The sequence below is a fragment of the Diadema antillarum genome, unplaced genomic scaffold (assembly GCF_040938485.1).
Source record: "Diadema antillarum isolate AM-2024a unplaced genomic scaffold, OU_Dant_1.0 seq00000565_RagTag, whole genome shotgun sequence".
NCBI classification, from domain to species: domain Eukaryota; kingdom Metazoa; phylum Echinodermata; class Echinoidea; order Diadematoida; family Diadematidae; genus Diadema; species Diadema antillarum.
In genome coordinates, this window is record NW_027271504.1 from 831,186 (window position 1) to 854,644 (window position 23,459).

The 23,459-nt window shown below is 39.8% G+C and overlaps 1 protein-coding gene across 1 annotated transcript; it reads left to right on the forward strand.

The window, feature by feature from the left end:
* Positions 1-1,213: 1,213 nt before the first annotated feature.
* LOC139735146 (T-complex protein 1 subunit zeta-like) lies at positions 1,214-23,459 on the forward strand. Its single transcript, XM_071645907.1, has 12 exons — positions 1,214-1,394; positions 10,719-10,782; positions 11,813-11,947; positions 13,884-14,057; positions 15,089-15,303; positions 16,138-16,297; positions 16,906-16,988; positions 18,341-18,437; positions 20,396-20,543; positions 21,236-21,472; positions 22,167-22,239; positions 23,259-23,459. Exons 1-12 carry the CDS (start codon positions 1,258-1,260, stop codon positions 23,338-23,340), a joined length of 1,605 nt encoding a protein of 534 aa, XP_071502008.1. The 5' UTR covers positions 1,214-1,257; the 3' UTR covers positions 23,341-23,459.

A 23,459-nucleotide genomic window follows, 5' to 3' on the forward strand; every position in this document is an offset into this window, starting at 1 on the left:
ACCCACCGTGTATAGGGAGGGAGAGCCCCGAGATCAATACGAGGAGAGAGAGAGAGAGAAAGATTGAGTAGCTCCGTGGTGTATATGTTGTTGTTGTTGTTGTGTGTGCTACTTTGTGTGTGTGTGTATGTGTGTGTGTGTGTGTGTGTGTGTGTGTGTGTGTGTGTGATATTAAAAATGAGAATGTTTCAACAATGCAGTCGATCCGTAATGCTCTCCAGCGTATATGTGAAAATAATATTCAAATAATGATAATAATGATAATATAATAATGATAACAAGAAGAAGAAGAAGAAGAAGAAATGCTGCGCGTATCTTTGATCTCAATCGAGCATCCCGCAGTTATATGCTTCATTTGGTGCATGCATATTTTGTATGTTGCAAGTAGAGGGCATTTAAATACTTATACTCGATCTATAAAAAAAGAAAGATAAATAAATAAATAAATAAATAAAAACGAGTGAAAATGATCACTCTTGAAGGAGTGAACAACATAAGAGTGAGTTTAGAGGGAAATTTGAGTGAAAACATTTATTTTGGTTAATTTTGGAGTGACCTTGGGGATCAGTCGAGGAAAATCATGGAATAGATGTGGGATGTTACCCTCTGTGTTTTCTCTGAGTAACAGAAAAAAGTGTGTGTGTTGTTGTTTTTCAATAGAAAAGATTTGTAGTTTCAACAAAGTTACATTTATTGCTTTTCAGTTCGTTGTAGTTTATTTTGCTGTATTTGAACATGTTGCATTAATTTTGAGCAATCATATAAATACCTTAGACTGTAACTGCATTTCTGTAACTTGTTGGAAATTAAATAAATGACATAGGGGCCTATGGCGTGAAAGACATAAAAGATAAGTATACACGAGGATCAGAGTGCTACAGCATTACACAGGTTGCTTTTCTGTAATCCTAAAGTACAAGTATTCGGATTCTGTATTCCCTTTGTCAGTTAAAGTGTTGCTTTTTCGTTAAATCCCCATTCTTTCCTTTTCTTGAACAACCCATCTAATATCGTGATCTCTCGGGAGTTCTTGCGGGAGATATCTGTGTGAGGGTGCACGTCAAATGTCGTTCTGGAAAAATCTCACATGCAGTCGAGGAGAGCGACGGTAAACTCGAGTGCGCAAGCGCAGATCAATTGATGCTTTTTCGCTGAACCCGGAACCCCTGTGTCTACAACAAGTGCAACTGTATCACTACCTGGGGATCGCAAAACGCATGGCAACTGCATGAGATCACAGAAGAAATCGAAGTGAGCATGGCCGCCGTGAAAGCACTAAATCCGAAAGCTGAAGTCGCCCGAGCGGCACAAGCACTTGCTATCAACACCAGTGCAGCCAGAGGACTCCAAGATGTCTTGCGAACTAATCTTGGGCCAAAGGGAACTATTAAAATGTAAGAAGCAATGTTAGCGTAACACAAAGTGCTAGCAAATCTGAAGTTGTTACTGTGTGCATGCATATGACTATGAATTTGGGTGTGGAGTCCCAAACTGTACCTTCCTTGTGCCCGCTTCTCTGGCGTGCTTTCTTGCTCGCACGCGCTGCGCTGCGATCGTAGAGCTGCGAGCTGCCGTCTGCGGCCTCATAAATCCGCATGCGGCACATGATCATGAGGGCTCATGACAGCTTACTTACTATAATCGAAGAGATTGCCTCGGAGGTGTTTCACGAAGTCGAACTTAATTAAATTTTTATAGATTGACTAAAAATTATGGTATGCCACTATGGTTTCCCTGTTCAATTTCATTAGGCTTATCGCCGTAATCATGTAGAAATGCACACTGCTCGCTTCGCCGTTTGTCTGTCAAATGTTGTGTGCAGCTATCGAGTATTGGGGATGGTAAATTGAACCATATCAGAGAGTTTTCATGGAATTAGAAAGCCGAAAAGGGAAGAAAATGAGAAATCGGAGTTGAAAAGTATGTCAGTCGCAAACATAGTCTCCGACGTAGTAAGTAGTGCATCGATTTCGCAGCACACAGAGTCTGAGAATGTTGTCAGCAATTATAATTGATTCTGGTAGTCTCTAATTTAGCAGCTTACTACACCACGTATACTAACAATATCGAACATGACTCGTGCAATATGTGTAGGCCCTACTTTCTTTTGGCTTTTGCGTATTTTTTTCTCATTGTCATTGTTTTCATTGCTACTATCATGATTGTCACTATTCAAATTATTGATACAGATTATTCATACCAAGATTTAGACCTCTTTTCTCTAAAAATTGTGGCAAGTATTGATTTTATCATGACAAAAGTTGATGATTTAATTTGAATAGTGTTGAAGGGAATATAATGAGGTTGAAGGAAAAGTGGAAGAAAAAGGTAAGGCAATTAGAAGGAGGGAGGGAGAGAGAGAAAAGAAGATGAGAAGGAAGTTGAATTCAAAGGGGATTTGCGTCTACACACAGTACATATGGAAGTCTTGCCGTTTCTAGTAATCTATGTCGGCCTCATGATAAATTAATGAGAATAGTGTTAGAAAAAGTGTACAATCATGGACTTCTTATAAAGTGCTCATTCTACTGAAAAAGATATTCATGGCGCTGTGGAAACAGAATATTGAAATTGACATGGTAATATGTTTTTAATTGATAAGTTCGACTTATAGTATTGGTAATTGCTATTATAGTATTTTTTTTCTATTTTTTTTTTTTATTATGTCTACAAGAACTGCAACCCATATGTGCTTTTTTTTGTAGTAAAGGTCCATTCCATTGTGAAATATGAATTCATGATCGATGGATAATTTTCATTTTTTTCATCAATATCTTTTACTGTTTTGTACACATATTATCCTTCCATCATTAAGTCAGCAAAATTGTTTACAGATACAGTCACGCGCAGTAGAAAATGAACTAAAACGATAAAAAACAGACGCATCACGGCATCAAGATCACTTTCTTTCTTCCACTTTTTACTGTCGAGCCGATGTAATTATTGTGGTTAGAGACCAAACAAGCGGCTGTATCACAGACTGCAACGATCGATTATCATTGTTATATCGCTCTTCCACATAATCGATCATCCATCATGCTGCGCTGACACAGCCATCGATCGGCATACTTTTGAGTCAAAATTAGCTACTTTTCTTCTGTAATTGGCTATGAAATTTCATGGTCTATCTTGACATTTCTGATAGCCACAATAAGTTTTAATTGACAAATTAAGGAAGGAAATGGTAGATAGATGTGCATGGTGTGCATTTGTACATGATTACTGGCTTATCATCATCCACTTTAATTGTCCCCGCCGAACGAGTTCGAGCAGGGGACTATGAAACGGGCTCCATCACAGACTGCAACGATCGATTATCATTGTTATATCGCTCTTCCACATAATCGATCATCCATCATGCTGCGCTGACACAGCCATCGATCGGCATACTTTTGAGTCAAAATTAGCTACTTTTCTTCTGTAATTGGCTATGAAATTTCATGGTCTATCTTGACATTTCTGATAGCCACAATAAGTTTTAATTGACAAATTAAGGAAGGAAATGGTAGATAGATGTGCATGGTGTGCATTTGTACATGATTACTGGCTTATCATCATCCACTTTAATTGTCCCCGCCGAACGAGTTCGAGCAGGGGACTATGAAACGGGCTCCGTACGTGTGTGTGTCCGTGTGTCCGTCCGTGTGTCCGTCCGTCCGTCCGTCCGTCCGTGTGTCCGTGTGTGCGTCCGTGTGTGATCAAAATCTTCAATTTGCTACTTCTCTGTCATTTATGAGCCAATTTTGATTCTGTTTGCTTTATATGATAGCACTACATGGGAGCTTTGAAACTTCTACACAGAATTTCAGTCGTGACCTTTGACCTTGACCTTTGACCTATATTGTACATTTTGCTACAAAATGCTACTCCTTCGCCATTTCTAATCCGATTTCGATTCCGTTTGCTTTATGTGATGGCACTAGGTGAGGGCTTCAAAACTTCTACACAGAATTTTGACCTTTGACTTCTTTGACCTTTGACCTTGATTTTTGACCTGTATTGTACATTTTGCTACAAAATGCTACTCCTTCGCCATTTCTAACCCGATTTCGATTCCGTTTGCTTTATGTGATGGCACTAGGTGAGGGCTTCAAAAATTCTACACAGAATTTTGACCTTTGACTTCTTTGACCTTTGACCTTGATTTTTTGACCTATATTGTACATTTTGCTACAAAATGCTACTCCTTCGCCATTTCTAACCCGATTTCGATTCCGTTTGCTTTATGTGATGGCACTAGGTGAGGGCTTCAAAACTTCTACACAGAATTTTGACCTTTGACTTCTTTGACCTTTGACCTTGATTTTTGACCTATATTGTACATTTTGCTACGAAATGCTACTCCTTCGCCATTTTTAACCCGATTTCGATTCCGTTTGCTTTATATGATGGCACTAGTTGAGGGCTTCAAAACTTCTACACAGAATTTTGACCTTTGACTTCTTTGACCTTTGACCTTGATTTTTGACCTATATTGTGCATTTTGCTACAGAATGCTACTCCTTCGCCATTTCTAACCTGATTTCGATTCCGTTTGCTTTATGTGATAGCACTAGGTGAGGGCTTCAAAACTTCAACACAGAATTTTGACCTTTGTCTTCTTTGACCTTTGACCTTGATTTTTGACCTATATTGTACATTGGCTACAAAATGCTACTCCTTCGCCATTTCTAACCCAATTTCGATTCCATTTGCTTTATGTGATGGCACTAGGTGAGGGCTTCAAAACTTCTACACAGAATTTTGACCTTTGACTTCTTTGACCTTTGACCTTGATTTTTTACCTATATTGCACATTTTGTTACAAAATGCTACTTCCGGCGGGGACATATGTTACGCACCGCGTAATTTCTACTTTTCCTTGTTAAATTATCAGTAGATATCTAGTGTCTAATGTTTACAGAATAATTCCATTGGCATTGTTATTTATTTCATCTTGTATTATCAATGGCTACATGAAAAAGGTCTCCAAAATCTTCATTTTTATTAGAAGGTTGAGTAACATTAAAGACACACACAGCATACCATAATTTTTAGTCAATCTTAAATTTCAAGTTCGACTTAAAATCTTTGTGAAACGCCATCCAGAAGTGCCGTGAAAGAGTAGTGTCCTAATGAAGCTTAGTCAGTCTAGATTTGTCTCACTCAACACTGACGTCAGTCCTAAATTGTTGACAGCTGATGACTGAAAACCAAGCTACAGTAACAGTTAGACCCCTATGTACAAGTGTAGGGTAGAGATTATGTACCGGTAACGAAGGAAACTTGATATCATGTAGAGACCTTGTTCAAATAAAGTGTGATTTACAGAAAATATCATGCTGGATATATTGCATGAGTGCACAGCCAAAATGTACTAGCACATAATATGTTATCAGTTCTTTCCTGTATTGTTTATGCTGATGCAGTACCAAAATTTGAAGACGAATACTTAAATTGTATCTAGAATATGAGTGCTGTTATCAGTGGTTATGTTGGTGTCCCTTACACTGATGGTCGTGGCTGCAGTGATGAGACTTACATGTAAATAAATCAAGAAGTGCATGCAGTATTTTCTAGAGTCTCAAAAAGGCACATCACAGTGCAGGATTTTTTTTTCCAAGATTATAAGCTCAGCAAACTTGTATGGATCTATGAAAGCACTTTGTATGAATCCAAAATTTTCTAGAATTGATCACTGGCGGATCCAGAGGGGGGCGCACCATGCGCACCCCCTCTTTATTTTTGGTTAAAACAAAAGAAATTTTTAAAAAATGAGATGAAACCCGGAAGTAGCACCAAAAAAAAAAAAGACATCCTGGGGGGATAATACTTTGTTTGGATTTTAGGGTCACGGGGCAAAGGTCAAAGGTCATTTTGTGGAAAAAAAAGGTTGAAATTTCACGTTTTTTTCCATATCTCGCAAATGGTTCAAGGTATCTTCATGGAACTTAGTATATATGCATGTACCAATGGGTAAAGATTATCTAAGGAAGGTGTGGGTCATGGGTCAAAGGTCATGGGGTCAAAGGTCAAGGTCAACTCCTCAAAATATCACTACTTTCTTTATATTTATGCAATGCCTGAAGGATTTTTTTTAAACTTGATGTATGCATGTATTACCCAATATATATTCTGTGGGAAGTTTCTTGCCAAAAGGTCAAAGGTCATTCATTCCTAGTTCTAGGAAAGTGAACATTCAGCACATTTGTGGCAAACCTGTCATTTTAATATTTTGCCAGTTGTGTGAAACTGTCATCACACATTGTCAAGACATTGTACTATAGACCTATTAGGAGAACCATGCATTATGGCGAAGGCATACCAGTCGCCATAGCGACATTTCTAGTTTTTTAATGTCTCAGGTAGATGTCAGGTACAGTACTGATAGGTGTATTTCCCTTTTAAAGCAAGTTATAACTTCATTTTCAAAGAGCACATCGGTATGGCATTTTGCATTGACCAATGTCTGTAAATTCATAATTTCCTGCTTTTGTGACTACATCTTATTTTCAAAGCTTCAGAGGCTTGTGATGGAAATGTGTGTGGAATTATTTTTTGTAATTATTTATGAATGCTCATATGAGCAAACTTTATGAAGTTCATATTCGTAGTTAATCTGCAAACATACAACCTAGTCAAGTGGAAATGCACAAATTCCCCAATACTTGCTTTTTTCAACAATTTAGCCAGTCCTCCATCCAAATGAAACCTTAGAATTCAACGAAAGTAAACACTCAACACATTTGTGACAAACATGCAGTTTTTTGCCAGTTCTGTGCAACTGTCATCTCACATTGTCAAGATGCACTCAAACCTATTTGGAGAACCGTGTGAGGCAGAGGCATGTACTATTGGTCATAGTGACATTTCTTCTTTTTTGTGGGATCATACCTCAAACTCTCCCACTGCCTGTAACACATAAGTTCATTGAGTATCCTGAAAAAATTTACATCAACACTTGCTTTTATGTGATATTTTGGAAACAGTGTTTCGAATTTACTGGAAATGATTTCTTCAATCGGAAGCTTGAAATCTGGAGATTAGAAATATACAATGTAATGCGAGTACATAATTGCAAAATTTTAGTAAATGGCGTTATCCAAGAAAGACTGGGTAGGTATTTCCATACCATTTTTTTTTTTTTTTTGGGGGGGGGGGGGGAGGGGGTCATACATGTATGGTATAATATATTTGTTGTAGTGAATACTGAAAGCAGAAATGTGCAAGTACAAATTGTAACTGTCATAGTACAAAGTGCAAATTTGATGTGTATACCAATAATTAGTCATGTAAAAACATCCAGGTGGGAAAATGTTTGAGAGAGAGCATAGCATACCAAATGCTGCTGTTTGAAGCTGTGAGAATTGCCTCTATAGGATCTGTTTCATAAGAGATACAGTAAGCCGTACAGGGTTGTAAGGATATTTCTTGCCCAAATAGGCATTAAGCAAGGCTTCATGTATTTTGTAGACAAATACCCATGGATTCATATTACTGGCCTAACAGTGATTACTTGTTGCACAGGGTACAGATGGTTTGTAGCAGCATGTCAAGCTTTCAGTTTTTCCATAGATGTACCAGTATCTTACAAATTAGGATGATATTGAATATTTTTAGTACAATAACTGTTTTATTGAATAAATGATATTGTAGTGATTTTTCTCTGTGAAGGAGTGAGAAAGATTTTTGAAATGCTGTTTGTGAGTGGCCTCGTAAAACAGTACTGTAAAATCGGAAATGTTCACAATTTTCACAAGGGCCCAAGATTCCCAAAAGTAAAAGGCACATGAAAGTGTTTGTCTACTGTACACAGTGCATTGAATGCCAGTGGCTATTTTATATGTGAAAGTTTCATGCCGCGAAAGTTTATGGTCCTATAGTACACAGGCATCCATGCATTGGAGCTGAGTTCCATATAATATTCCACAATTTAGCTTTTGAGACTAGTGGAACATTTTTAAGCACTCTGAAAACTTGGGCCAAGTTACTGTCGTGAGCCAGTGTTTTACGAACTACAGTTGAACCTCCATTAGCCGGCCTCCCTTTATCCGGATATCTCTTTTATCCGGACGCAATCTCGCCGTGATTTTTTTTTAATAATTACGGGAAGAAAGGGGGATTCCCAACTCCTTGAGAACTCCTACCCAAACACACATGAATTACATATTACTTCCAATATGATTAACATACATTGCATCAAATTTCCTTCCAAATTGCTTACCTTCAGACATTTCAACATCCCGAAACATCCCCAAATGTAACAATGAAAAGGTTGCAGTATACACATTACTACATGTGGTACTACAATGGGCTACATCAGTACATGTGTATGTATATGTACATGTATAAAGCATTGAGTCTCCCGTATCCGGCCAAATCCCTTATCCGGATGAGCCCCGGTCCCGACTTGTCCGGATACGAGAGGTTCAACTGTACATGTATTGACGACCTGCTAAATTCTACGCATGCATCCATAAAATCTACACTACTTACGAGCTTCTTGATCTCTACTATCGGCAGCTGCAGGGGCAGAGGTTGTGGTGGTTTTGCAGATTTAGAAGTCCTTGTTCGTTCCTTTTTGGGCTTGGGCATGGGCGAAGGATCAAGCTCCGGCCTGGACTCGGACTCGTGCTCAGACTCGGGTTCAAAGTCGAGCAGTCTGACAGACTTGATAGATGAAAACATCTTGGTTGAGCCTCTGTGTGACAGATCCCTTGCCTAGGCACAAGATACACAGTGATTCCGATGGACACCAGTTTGGATTGTGCAAGTTTACACTAGCTGGCCGTGATGTTCTGGAATCCTTTGCCCTTCCTGAAAGGGATTTTTTTTGTAAACACATAAATCCTTCATGTAACCAAAACAGGATGCTGCCAGAGAGAGAGAGAGAAAAGAAAGGAAGACAAAAGAAGATAAAAAAAAACAGTTGATTTTGTATCCAGAGGGCAAATTCCCTGACAGTAGTTAGTACTGCCTTGAAAGTCCTGTGTCCAAACTGAAGTACCAGGTATCTGTCCTGTGCAACACAAGTTGGTCAGTCTGAAGACATGTCCCAGAGTGCAGGTACATGCAGAAATGTGCCTCGTATACCTGTGATAGTGACTGTGTGCTTTCAAGGGGAAAAGTTCCTGGTGTATGCTTTTATCTAGAGTTGCATGTTGTCATAAAAAAAAAAAAAAAAAAAAAAATCAACAGGACCCTCCAACAGATAGGAAATACGGCTCTTCTATATTGGAGGGCTTGGCCCGACTATATTATACTGCATGATGTACACTGATTATATGCTTTCTTCATCTGAGAACCTCAAATACCAGTAACTTTCTGCGTTCTTCTCTCCTTTCAGCTCTATCATTGTATCTCAGCATGTCTAAATCTCTCTTTGTACACATTGTGTGATCCCCTAATGAGTTGCTGGAGACTGTCTGTTGAGTGTACACAAGCCTGAGAGGAAAGGCTTATTCCTCCAGAGCACATGTGCAATCAAGATTGCTAAAGATAGAGCAAAGGAGGAAAAGACCTTGCTGTTACATTGTGGATAGTGGCACATGTAGTCATATGATGGAATACATTTGTACAGCAGCGCTGCACACTGGCACTGGTCTGATGGTCCCCGACCAGTAAAAATATCACTGTTGGACCAGTACCTTATTCAGGGGTGGACCAGTAAAGAATGGACAAACTAGGTACTCACTGGTCAGACAGACAGGTCGACCCAATAGAAAAATTGGGTTAGTGTGCAGCCCTGTTTACATTATACATGCTGTTCATTTTATGCAGTACCCCTTTTAAAAATAAATAAAATGTACACTGTATTCACTGTCAGATCGACATCACCTGCACTTCGACCTCTATCAGAAGATTATGCAATTTAATGATACCTGTGTGAAACCAGCATTCACCCAATGGAGGCAAAAAGAGTGGCTGTTATAGACAGATGGCTGCTATAGACAAGGTCTTTAACATGGCTTTTCTCTCATGGGGGGGGGGGGGGTGAATGTATGCAGCAGGTGGCCACTATACACTGGTGGCCGCTATGATTTAAAGGCAGGTTTGACTGTATGTGAATGTATCAAAATTAAATCAACCTTTTAAACACATTCTTAAGGTAATTGCAGATGTAGAGATGAGCACCACCAAGTATGTGTGCTTCAACAAATAACTTAGGTCTTAGCGGTCCAACTTGTAAAAGAAACTGATAATTCAGACCAATGCAGGAAGCAAGCTACATTGCAGCTTTTAGATTGTTTATTTCCACAGTACTTGCCAGTTCAAACATTGGGAATGCAAGACAATGACTGCATGGAAGACATTTGCACAAAGCTGGGAGAAAATCATGACCCTGTGAAATCAATGTTTGATTTGTGTGCAATGTTCCTTTTAATGATTTCAAGGTCTGTTGCCTTCTCAAATATTGCCATTCATTGTGTTAACTTTCATGACTTGCATGTCAAATATGTCAAAAAATGTTAAGATGATAACTCACATGGGTAAATTTCTGTTTAAAAAAAATAAAGTAAATACATGTTAAAAATCCTCAGCTGTTTCAATCAGGCCATCTACATGACTACGTGGATTATCTAGTGCATGTGTCGTAGCTCCATGATTTGGTATAAGTGTGAATGTCACACTTAACTCTTGAGAATGAAAGGTTTTCTGTCTGCACAGTGTTTTCTTCATAGCTAGTGTTCTTCTTTTCTTTTAAAGATATCATCAAACATTCTTTTTCTCCAATCCAGGTTGGTGTCTGGTAGTGGTGACATTAAGCTGACTAAAGATGGCAATGTCCTGCTGCATGAAATGGTAAGATGTTCGATGATTGACCACTTATACTACAATTTATCTCCTCAATCATTTTATTTTGATGACATCTGCTAGGTTAAAGTGAGGTTTATCTGGCAAAGCTTATTTTTTTTCAGCCGTAGTGTTCTCGGAAAGAGAGCTTCTCTGTTGATTTTAAAGTCAAGTCATCTACTTTGTGTCTTTTGAAGACAAAAAGAATACCAGGTAGGTAAAATACTTTCTCTCTTTTCTAGATTTTCATTCTATGAAAGGTGAATTGTTAAGATGGCACTAAAGTCCTAGTAGTGTGGGGAGAGCAGGGTGGCCAAATTAAATGGATCTTGATTCAGTGCCCACGGGGTACACTAAAAAAAAGAATGTGACTGATGTACATGTAGCCTAGTAGAATAGAATTGTCCATCAATGAATATGCATAGAAGCATATATGTTCATCGGTAATGTTTGGCTCCAGTCAAGATTCTTCAGTGCTGTAAGTGTACCTAGGTAGAGATAATGATATTAAAAGCTACACACAATCGGTTTAAATCACCATTTGCAGATGAAACAAAACCCCAGCATTCCACTTTAAAATAGTTCTAAAATGTGAGTTAGGGATAGAAACAACCATTGTAAGAATTTGAATCCGTATAATCGATGTTAAGTATTGTTAACTACGCAAAATGTGAACAGTAGTTATAATAAGAATGCTTCCAGACTAAACCGTCTACAGTTGTGCTTTATTGAGAAAAATACTGATATCTCCTTATATTTTAGGCTTTATTGCAAAAATTTCATATGGTAGGATGTTTTGTGATACAATGGACCTACACATGCATCAAATGTAATATCTTGAACATTTTTAAAATCATTGCTCCCAAAGGTAAACTGGACCTTTAACAGTGATTCTTGAATGTATCCTAATCGGGCCTGCCTTCCCAGTGCACAAATCCCCAGTCTACCAGGTTTATGTGTCTGGTCAGTGGGCACTTAGCCAGACGTGGATGACTACATTTCATTCTTATTATATCTCGCCCTTTCGTTCCACTTCCAGCAAATCCAGCACCCAACGGCCTCCATGATCGCCAAGGTGGCCACTGCCCAGGATGACATCACAGGGGATGGAACCACCTCCAATGTCCTCATCATCGGAGAGCTCCTCAAGCAGGCAGATCTCTACATCTCGGAGGTAAGGACTGACCTTAGCCCCCTTCCCCCACCCACCTACCGGTTTAAACCTCATTCAGTGTATGCCATGCTCTGGTCTGCAAATTGGACCATAGCAGCAGATTTCAAACAAGAGTGGTGCATATATACTGTGAAGATTTCATGAATATATAACTCCCTTCAGATTTAGAATAAAAATGGTGCGTATGTTATGAAGATTTCATGAATATAACTCCCATTTTTTTTTTCTTTTCTTGAGAGACCCTTTTTTGTAGGGGGGGGGGAAGATGGGTGGTTAAGGAGGTGGATAAGTTCAATGTGGTTCTTGAAGGGATGAGTAACATTTTCTCTAGAATAAATTGAGCTATCGAGCTAGATGAGAGGAGGCAGTTGTTTTCAACTCAGTTTGTCTAATATTGCTTTGCTGCCACCGTAACAAAAATAAAAGTATTCTAGTGTTTTTGTTTGTTTTAGTTTTTTTGATTGTCAGGTCTGTTCAATAACTTCCTCATGAGCAAGGCAAATTTTTCTTTTCTAGTTTGCATAAAGTGTTTCCGTGAAGTAGCTTGTAGTCGGACCCCATGTTACGAGTTTGCCCTGTTGTGTATTCAGTCACATACTATAAAGCAAGAAATATTCACGGCATTATTTTTTTTTTTTTTTTGCAAATTGTCACTAGCATCCAATATATTAAAGTGTAGACAACCACTTTTTGCATGCATTTTGATTTGATGATCTCTTGAAATTCATGAAATTGCAATGCATGGAAAAATTTGTGGTTCAGTAATGATATCTTTACTTTCATGTAATATGCAGGATCTCTTCTTTTTTTTTTCACCTTCAGGATATTGTTGTCAACATTTTCATTCATTCATTCATTTTCATCCCCGGCACAAGGCAGTCAATCTTTTACCAGCTCCCTGTGGTCAAAACATACATACAGTAGGCAGTAAAATGTTAATCCGTAAAGTATGTGTTATGGCTTTGTATCTACAGTTTGTACCAGCAATATTAATTCTGACCCTTTGAAGATAAGTCTAAGGAACCTACATAAGGGTACCTTCATAAATGCTTCATTTACAGTTGCACAATCAAATGTCACTGAACACATGAATGATTAGGTAATGAGTTACAAGTATATGTTTGAGTGATAAGTTTATATGATTGATAAGTTTTGTTGTTGTTTTTCTACCCTTCGCTTTCTTAACTTGTTCTCTGCATAGTGTCATGCTAGAATCAAGGCTTATTGTAATCATGCAAACAAAATAGGTTGTAGCAGACACTCATACTCGAATAAAATCCATTCATATGTGTATAATGTGAATTAACGAAGACATGATATCTAGTATTTAAAGGCACAAAATACCTATTACTAGCCGATTGGTTGATCACTGCATCATATGCTTAAATGTGAAGAGTATTGATCTTCCCAAGTTCTACTGCCCAAGGCGCACTTATTTCAGACAGCAGAAACCTAATGTGATGCATCCTACAGGTTTTTTTCTTCATTGGGCAGAGTAGCAGTTAAAGAAAATACTATAGAACCAGAAATTTTTGCTTCATGAAACTTGCAGATTACCACTCGCATTTAATACATTGTGTAACAAAAAACAAAAACAAAAACCCTTTCATCTGCATTTTACTTCTCGTGTGTGGCTCCTTGCAAAATTTTCGAACTTTCATGCACATGAAAGTTTTTGGTTTTAAAGTAAATTTAAGAATGTCAAGAAATACACAATCCTCATGAGACGGCTGGATGTTTTCTGTAGAAAAGGTTTCCATATTTCAGCTACCATCACAGACACTGGAGAATTGAATATCTGCAGTCTTTCATTTGTACATGTACTTTCAGATCTATCACCTTGGATACAAGCAGACCTTTTAGATGAAATACATATATGACTGTAGTGAGTGTCATGTGAAGCCCATATATTTGTTTTTGTCATGATCTTCGTCAGGGTCTGCATCCCCGCATCGTGACGGAGGGCTTTGAGCTTGCCAAGGAGAAGGCCCTGAAGGTCCTGGAAGACATCAAGGTGTCCCAGACCATTGACCGGGACATCCTCATCAACGTGGCGCGCACCTCGCTCCGCACCAAGGTCCACCCCGAGCTGGCTGACCTCTTGACCGAGGTAAGGTGACACCCAGTAGCAGTGACCGAAGAATTCAGATGGTTTCCTCAAGTCCAAGAGAGTTTTGTTGATGTTTTTTGATACGCTGAAGAGTAGAATCATATCATTTGTCAGTAACCATATCAGGGCAATTACCCCCGAGGACAATTACCCCCATCTAATTTCTGGTTAGTGGTAATGTTAGAGTAAAGATTAGGGTTAGGGTTAGAGTTTGGGCTAGGGTCAGGATTAGATTCAGGGTTAGGATTAGGATTAGGGCCACAGGAAGGGTTCGGGGTTATTGCGCTAGACCCGTCAGTAACATGATTTCAGTGTGGCTCAAGGTAATATCCTCCTACTACCATTTTGATTGTTGTGTAATAACTGTTGGCATCAAGATTAAGGCTGTAAAATATGTAGCTTCAATCTGTGAGAACTAGATCACTAACTTCGTTCAATAATGCTGGGTTCATAGCTATACAATGTACATATGTACCACAGTTTGGCATTGAATGTATGAGGGCAGTGTGTACAGTAATTGTGAGTGAAAGTCTGTGTACAAGTATCCCTTAGTCAATGTAGCATGTTCCGCCTTTCTTTCTAATGAATTACAAATGTTCAAAAAGATAGTTTGCTTTTGATATGAAGCTTAACAGAATATAAAGAAAATGAAATATAAGTAATTCATGCATGCACGGGTTACGTGACTGTCAGTGATTGCAAAGCTGATTTCAAGCCCAAATAACCTCAGTTTGTTGGGGGGAAAAAAAAAGGCAGAAAAGTGAGCTGATGCCAGTACATGGCTGAACAAAGGGTCAACAGTCAGTTTAACTGGGCTAAAGTTGGGGGCAATGAAAAGTAACACTGCTACTAGTGTTGAAGTAGTATTAATAGTGCTGTAAGTATTAGCGGGTTGAGGATTGGAAATGCATTGAGGATTGATAGTAACATCAATATTGTATTATAATGATGATGAGGACGATGATCATGAAGTTGGCAAGAAAGATATTGACATGAACTATTGTCACTGGCTGACAAAATCTTATCCATAGGTGGTCGTCGATGCCGTACTGGCCATTCGCAAGGACAAGGAGCCCATCGACCTCCACATGGTGGAGATCATGCAGATGCAGCACCGCAGTGAAACGGACACCTCCCTGGTCAGGGGCCTGGTCATGGATCACGGAGCACGGCACCCAGACATGAGAAAGCGTGTCGAGAACGCCTACATCCTTACCTGCAACGTGTCCATGGAGTATGAGAAGAGGTGGGCATCCATCCGTTCATCCGTCCATCCATCCATCTATCCATCCATCCATCCATTTATTCATTCATTCACTTTCCATCCATTCTACAACCCCACCCTATGAATGGAAACCATATTCATTATGTATCGTAGATATTGTGATTGGACCAGTTTTCAAAGGAGCTTTGTGATCTAACCGTCAATGAAATCAAAGACTAAATTGCACCATCAAGTGCCCTTGTGGTGTCACATGAGGACAAAGAGATATTCCCTGGTATTTTGACAGCATTGTGTAGACAGCTTGTTCAAACTGCTTTTCTCCACAAGCTATATATAAATCTTTTGGCAAGTACAAGTTTTATTAAGTGTGGAGTTGGTGTATTTTCTTTCTGAAATGCAAACATTGTATGGCATTAATTTGTACTTTGGAGTATACTATATTTTGTGACTCTTTATTTGTAAAAGAACTTGCCTCCCCCCCCCCCCCTTAAAAACAACAGCAACACTGTAAGAACACCAAACAAAGCAAAAACACGCACAAATGAAAGCCGAAGTAGACTTTCGTTGGTTGATGAGCAAAATTGTTTCATATATCAAACTGTGTACCTGCATGGGAGGTATCAACTATTTCAAAAGTTCGATGTGTAACAACAACAAAAAAATCATGATGCTGAGTGATCTTCAGTTTCTAATGCATTCCTAAAAATTCCCAGTTGTGTCCTCCATGCTTGGTTAAGATAAGAAAAGCAAACAAAAGAGAAAGAAATGAGCAATCGAAAGATGGTTCTTTGAAAATTGTATGAGGTCATTACATTGATATCTGTGACTTTGTTTCCACATCCCACACGCACACAGTGAGGTGAATGCAGGCTTCTTCTACAAGTCTGCTGCTGAGCGGGAGAAGCTGGTCGAGGCAGAGAGGAACTTCACCGACGAGAAGGTCAAGAAGGTCATTGAACTTAAGCGGAAGGTCTGCGAGGGCAACAAGAAGGGCTTCGTGGTCATCAACCAAAAGGTAATGGGATGCACAGAGAAAAAAAAAATCAAAACAAAACAAAGCTCATACATGTTCGTGTGATATTGCTGATCAAGTTTTATAAAAAAAAAGAAAAAACAAACAAACAAACAGACACCTTAACGCTGCCGTCATAGTAAAGGATTATCCCATAATTGCAGATGGATATTGCAGGTCAAATAGAAATGAAGGATGCACAGCAGTACTTATGGACATGCTTTTTACTATCAAAAGGCAACACTGGATTTAGTTGTTGAATGCATAGCGCTTTCAAAGTTTTGAATGAAATGAGATGTGTTCATGCTATACACTTTGTTTTCCTCATGGTATGTGATGATATATTAAACAACCTGAAGAATCCTGTCCTTACGTGAGAGGGAATCGTTCATCACAGATTAAATGAATGATCATTACAGACTCTGAGCAATTAGTTTATGCAGTACCGCAACTGTTTCATGTGAATCTGCCAAGTGACCGCTCATTAATGGTTGTTGCATTTTGCATCTGTGTTGAGTGGGAGAGATGATTTCAGTCATATCACATGACAGCAAGAAAGAGATATGAAGGAATAAATAACAAGAGAATTTCTGTCTTTTTTCTTCCCAAAGGGCATTGATCCCTTGTCTCTAGACATGCTGGCCAAGGAAGGCATTGTTGCCTTGAGGAGAGCCAAGAGGAGGAACATGGAGAGGTGTGTACCCACCTGATTATTATATCACATTGATTTTCTGTCCCCCTGTAAGGTCCAGGGTGCCTCAAAACCACCTGTCTGCCTTCCCACTTGCCAGGAGCCACTAAAACTTGGCTGATGGGCAAGTACAGTGAATAGGCACTTGTCTCGTGAAGGTATAGGGCTTTACACTCGTATCCATTTGAGTGAGTGGGTGATTTTTTTTTATTTTTAGTCATGTCCAAAGGTGTAACCTAGGTTTCCAGGTCAATCAACAAGTGAATTGTCAACTGTCTTGAAAACTTCTCATCAAACATCCAGTTTGTCACTGTGATTGCAGTAGCAGTTTTTTTTTTTTTTTTTTTTTTTTTTTTTTTTTTGGTTCAGTTAGGTCATAAAGTTGTGAAGAAGTCGTAGAATAGTCATTTCACCTGAAAAGAAGAGTGAAACAACTAAGGAAACTCGGGTGTGATTGCTTAAAGGGAAGGTAAACCCAAAGAGCAATGTGGATTGAGTGAAAACATCAACTTTAGTAGAACACATCAGCAAAAGTTTGAAGAAAATCGGACAATCGATGCAAAAGTTATGAATATTCAAAGTTTTGGTGTTGGAACCGCTGGATGAGGAGACTACTAGAGGTTATGACGTATGAGTGGACAACAATATAAAGAAAATATAAAGAAATTTTCGCAAAAATATCATTTTTCATGAAAATTACAAATTCCATCAACTTGATACTGACATACGTTAAGGGTAGCAATTATTTCCCCTGCTTTCTGAAAGCGGTTAGTCAAGTGCTCTTTCATAATGCTAGAAAAGTGAATTTTTGTTGAATTTCCTTTATATTTTCCTTGTATTGTTGTCCACTCATACGTCATAACCTCCAGTAGTCTCCTCATCCAGCGGTTCCAACACCAAAACTTTAAAAATTTAAAACTTTTGCATCGATTGTCCGATTTTCCTCAAACTTTCACTGATGTGTTCTGCTAATGTTGTTGCTTTCACTCAATCCACATTGCTCTTTGGGTTTGCGTTCCCTTTAATACTGCAGAAATTCTATGTCGGTACAGATACTGGAAGCAGTGATCATTAAAGCATTTTGAAAAAATGGAAACCCCCATTTCTTTTCTGTTTTTTTTTTTTAATCTAATTCAGAGGATAATCATGTTGGTATAACTTTTATTTCGAATAAATTTTGGAATGTAAATCATGATCTTATCAGGGTGTAAGAGTAAAAACATGTGATGTGACAGGGTTAAGTGTCAGACAATTCTAAGATACAGTATCCTGTCTATTCAAGTAAGTCACAAAGTCTGTCATGAATATTCATGTCCTGTTCTATTAACTCTTGCTTTGCTCTCTTCTCCAAACAGGCTCCCTCTGGCTGTGGGAGGCATGGCAATGAACTCCTTCGATGACCTGACACCAGATTGTCTAGGGGAAGCTGGACTGGTCTATGAACACGTCCTGGTAAGATCTACGGCAAAAGTACAATCCTCTAGTTTGCTGAACGATTGAAAAAAACAACCAACAGCAACTTCATTTGGATTGGAATGGAGGGACTTCATTTGACTTTGCATTATGCACCAATATGGAAGTGGCAATTGTTTTTGCTCTCATACATTTTTATTAGCTCACCTGAGCCAAAGGCTCTAGTGAGCTATTGCGATCGCCCTTCGTCCGGCGTCCGTCGTGCGTCGTGCGTCGTGCGTCGTGCGTCGTGCGTCGTCCGTCGTCCGTCGTGCGTCGTCCGTCGTCCGTCGTGCGTCGTGCGTAAACTTTTTACATTTTCATCTTCTTCTTGAAAACCCCAAGACCGATTTTCATCAAACTTGGCAGGTAGCATCCCTAGGGGGTTAGGAACTCAATTTGTTAAAATGGGCACCATGCCCCACCCAGGGGGCCCCCAGGGGGCCCAAACCCCCCAAAATTAAGGAATCTGTAAAAATCTTCTTCTCTAGAACCAGAAGTGATAGAGCTAAGTTAATACTATGAGTTAGTACATTGATGACTGTAGTTTCAAGTTTGTTCATGGCAGAATCAGGGGTGCCCCCCTTGGGACCCAGGGGAGGGGGGTGGGGAAGGGTTCTAATGGGGCCTAAATTGTACATTTTCATCTTCTTCTTGAGAACCCCATGACCCATTTTCACAAAACTTGGCAGGTAGCATCCCTAGGGGGTTAGGAACTCCATTTGTTATAATGGGCACCATGACCCACCCAGGGGGCCCCCAGGGGGCCCCCAGGGGGCCCAAACCCCCCAAAATTAAGGAATCCGCAAAAATCTTCTTCTCTAGAACCAGAAGTGATAGAGCTAGGTTAATACTATGAGTTAGCACATTGATGACTGTAGTTTCAAGTTTGTTCATGGCAGAATCAGGGGTGCCCCCCTTGGGACCCGGGGGGGGGGGGGGGGGGGGGGGGGGGGGGGGTGAGGAGGGGTCCTAATGGGGCCTAAATTGTACATTTTTATCTTCTTCTTGAGAACCCCATGATCCATTTTCACCAAACTTGGCAGGTAGCATCCCTAGGGGGTTAGGATCTCAATTTGTTAAAATGGGCACCATGCCCCGCCCAGGGGGCCCCCGGGGGCCCAAACCCCCCAAATGAAGGAATCTTTAAAAATCTTCTCTAGAATCAGAAGTTATAGAGCTGAGACAATACTATGAGTGAGTGCATTAATGACTGTAGTTTCAAGTTTGTTCATAGGAGATCCAGGGGTGCCCCTCTTGGGGGTAGGGGGGGGGGGGGTGGTTGGAAGGGTCCAAATGGGGGCCTGAATTGTACATTTTCATCTTCTTCCTGAAAACCTCATGATGGATTTTTATCAAACTTGGCAGGTAGCATCCCTAGGTGGTCAGGATCTCCATTTATCAAACTGGGCACCATGCCCCACCCAGAGGGCCCCAGGGGGCCCCAATTCCCCCAAATTAAGGAATCTTGAAAAAATTGGGCCCTTATTGTACATTTTCATCTTCCACTTGAGAATGCCTCGTCAAATTTTGGTAGAGCTGTGAATAATTTAGATTAGTGACTGCGTGAAAGGTGAACTTGCGATACTCAGGTGAGCGCTAGACCCGCGGGTCTCTTGTTACCCTTATGTCCAGTTTAACACATTTATGCACACAATGTGGCTTAAAGTACAGTGTATACTCCATTGTTAGTGTATTTTGGCCATTTAGTGAATGTGATTTTCTCATTACATGATTTGATTATTATACTACAAAACTTATATAGCCAAACTTAGCAACTTACATCTGCAAGCTGGAATCATACATACACTAATAAGTAATTAGTGGATTACAGAGGTAATTTTTCAGGGTCCTGAGTGAAAAAGTGTGTGTATATGTCCGCACATTAATGCAGTGACCTCTCACGTGAACACATTACCTGCAAATGTCACTTGATGCCTGTGCCTTGACCATTCCAGGGAGAGGAGAAGTACACCTTCATTGAGGAGTGCAAGAACCCCCAGTCTGTCACCATCATGATCAAGGGGCCCAACCGCCACACCCTCACCCAGATCAAGGACGCCACTCACGACGGGCTCCGTGCTGTCAAGAATGCCATCGATGATGGTGAGTGATTGTTGTCACTGTCCTTGTCAATCCCTCAACATGCATGCTCTGTGTATCGTGTTTTTTTTGCAGCCAGTTTTCTCTCCACTTCATTCTGAGCAAAATTTGATCTTTTTGTGTGTCAATAGGAGAGAATATACAATATGTCCTCTAACCCAAATCTTACAGTGTCACTAGCGGGTGAACCCTTTGCACAAAGCAATGCCAAAGATGATCAAATTTCATCAAAAATTGCTTCTTTCTCTTAATATTCATTGTCTGCAGTAATTTTTGTGTCTCATCATTCCATCAAGGTAGTCATGACCTTTTCACAAGAGCAGTGAGTGTCCTCATATCATATGCAGACTCATTCTGCATGTCTTAGGGTCTTTGTAGTTGACAAGCTTTCCAGGCATACATGTACATATAGTCCCATTCACTAGTTCCTGTCAAAAGTGACAAGCAGTAGTACTCCATTTCTAACCTCATTTGACATATTTCACTCATGGCAAAGGAAGCGAATGATGGGAAATTATCTTGTAGAAAATACCATCTTATCAATATTTAGCGCACAGGAGGCAAAGACAAAATGTAAAGGAATGAAAAAAGGACAACAAGAGCAGGTTGAGCAAGAGGTTCCTTGGAGTTTTAGGGAATGGAAATCTGTATGAAAAATGCTTTGACCAAGTGGTGCATGATTTCTTTTTCACCAGGCTGTGTGGTGCCTGGAGCTGGTGCCCTTGAGGTGGCCATCTACCATGCCCTGCAGAAATTCAAGGAGACGGTCAAGGGCCGGGCCAGGCTGGGCGTCCAGGCCTACGCCGAGGCCCTGCTGGTCATCCCCAAGGTGCTGGCCCAAAATTCTGGCCTGGACCCCCAGGAGACAATGGTCAAGCTGTTGGAGGAGTACGCAGAGTCCGGTCAGCCAGTTGGAGTTGATATCTCGTCAGGTAATGACCACCTAGCTGGCAGCAGTGTTCATTTTGAAGTAATTCTGTACTTGCATACTCATGAATACAAGCAAACTTATTTGTGTCAAAGATTCTGCAAAACCATAGCTACACAGACAACACTTTACCAGGGAAGACTCAATTATGATTCCCAAAGTTTAATTCTGTCACTGTACTTATGTTTTGCCGGTGAATTTACAGGGAACTCCTCTTCTTTCTGAACACAAGTTTCTTTATGAATGAGGAGACTTCTAAAGCGTTCAATTCTTTACTCTCAAAACACATCTGCAGTGTATGTGATAAAGTCATGTGTCATGGTGGGCAGCTTCCCATGGAATTGTTTGATGATCGTTGATGACATGACATGCTTCCTTCCATAGGGCAAAGTGAAGATCAAAGGGCAAAGTGAAGATCAAATGGCATAAGAAATTCTGCATCCTTTCCATGTTGATATGCAACTGTTTTGGCTTGCCATAGCACTATGGATGCCATGGAAAAGGGAAAGGCTTTTCGCAGGACAAGTTTACTTTCTCTTTTCAGGCCACAGGTAGAATAATGGAGGAAACATAGTTTGTCATTGATATAAATCTGTGCAGTAATTCAGCTTATCATATTTCACAGTGAGTGGACAATCTCATGACAAGCATTGAGAGTTACTTTCATTTTCTCTTTCATTTCTCCATTCAATCAACAGGTGAAGCACTAGTAGCATCAAATGCAGGGATCTGGGACAACTATTGTGTCAAGAAGCAAATCTTTCACTCATGGTAAGCCATCTTCAAGGCTACTCCTTTCTTATGACTCAATGCTGATGGTGCACTGAGCATCAGACAGTTTGCCAAGGAATTGTTGTATGTCCACTGGCGGTTTTCCTCAAGCACGAAACATATGTCCAATTCACAGATACCAAGAAAAGATGTATAAGGTACCAGCACCCCCTTGAAGCAGTATAGGACAAGCTAAACCATAGGCTTTTGAACTGTAAGACTGCCTTTTGTACACTCTTCCCACATCCTAGTCCATCCTGCACTATCAGATATTATTTTGCATGAACCCGTAACTGGAAAAAGGTGAGCGTTACAGCTTCATCATGTTCTGAGTCTGTACCTCCTGTAAAGATATCTGCCTGTAGTAGCAGATTTTGTCTGTCAGTATCTGTGACATTTCAGTTTGTACATTTTTCCAGATTTGATTTCAATGTGCATGTTGACGCAGTATGTCAGGGCAATTTATCTGTTCATCTACCCTTTCTGAGTACATAGCTGTGGACACGTTCACATTATAACAATCTCTGTGAAATCAATAATATTCTTAGATTTGGGGGAAGAAAAAAAAAGTACAGTACAAAGACACTGGCAGTGATCTGCAAAGGAAACCTTAAAATTGGAGAGAGAAACAAATCTTGATTGTGATGAGTCATTTGTTTCATTGGTATGACATAACGAGATGAGTGTAGCCTGGTAAGATACACATGCAGAGATGCCGACCAATACAATTTTATAGTATTTAGTATGATAAACATTTTACATGCCTGTCCTTATTGGGGAAACCTTTTTTTTTTTCTGACATTTCACTTGCCCAGAGCCAATGGGCTAGTGATGGTGTCAAGATTTGATGAAAATCTGATTTTCCTCTCAAAAATCTGATTTTTGGGGATATTCCATCAGTTTTTTTATGTCAAGAAGTTGGGATCTCTGTACATGATATTGCCCCCCCCCCCCCCCCAAAAAAAAAAAAAAAAAAAAATCTGTTGCATCTGTTATCATCATTGTCTCTTCATTTGCAGTACTGTCATCGCCAGCAACCTCCTCCTGGTGGACGAGATCATGAGAGCTGGTTTATCATCCCTCAAGAATACTGGAGGCTGAGAGTTTCTGTGTAATCATCTGCTTCTCCTATATATTCTCCCTTTTTTGTGTCTTTTTTGCCTCTTTGTTTTGTAAAGCAAGGTATGTGATATGTGTCTCCGACAAGCAAGAGGGTGTCT

What these genes read in the sequence shown, in the direction of transcription:
- LOC139735146 (XM_071645907.1), top strand. Translation starts at nt 1,258, where the DNA reads ATGGCCGCCGTGAAAGCACTAAATCCGAAAGCTGAAGTCGCCCGAGCG. An exon ending in CCAAAGGGAACTATTAAAAT is followed by an intron (nt 1,395 to 10,718) that starts GTAAGAAGCAAT and finishes TCTCCAATCCAG; the next exon opens with GTTGGTGTCTGGTAGTGGTG. An exon ending in TCGTGGTCATCAACCAAAAG is followed by an intron (nt 16,298 to 16,905) that starts GTAATGGGATGC and finishes TTCTTCCCAAAG; the next exon opens with GGCATTGATCCCTTGTCTCT.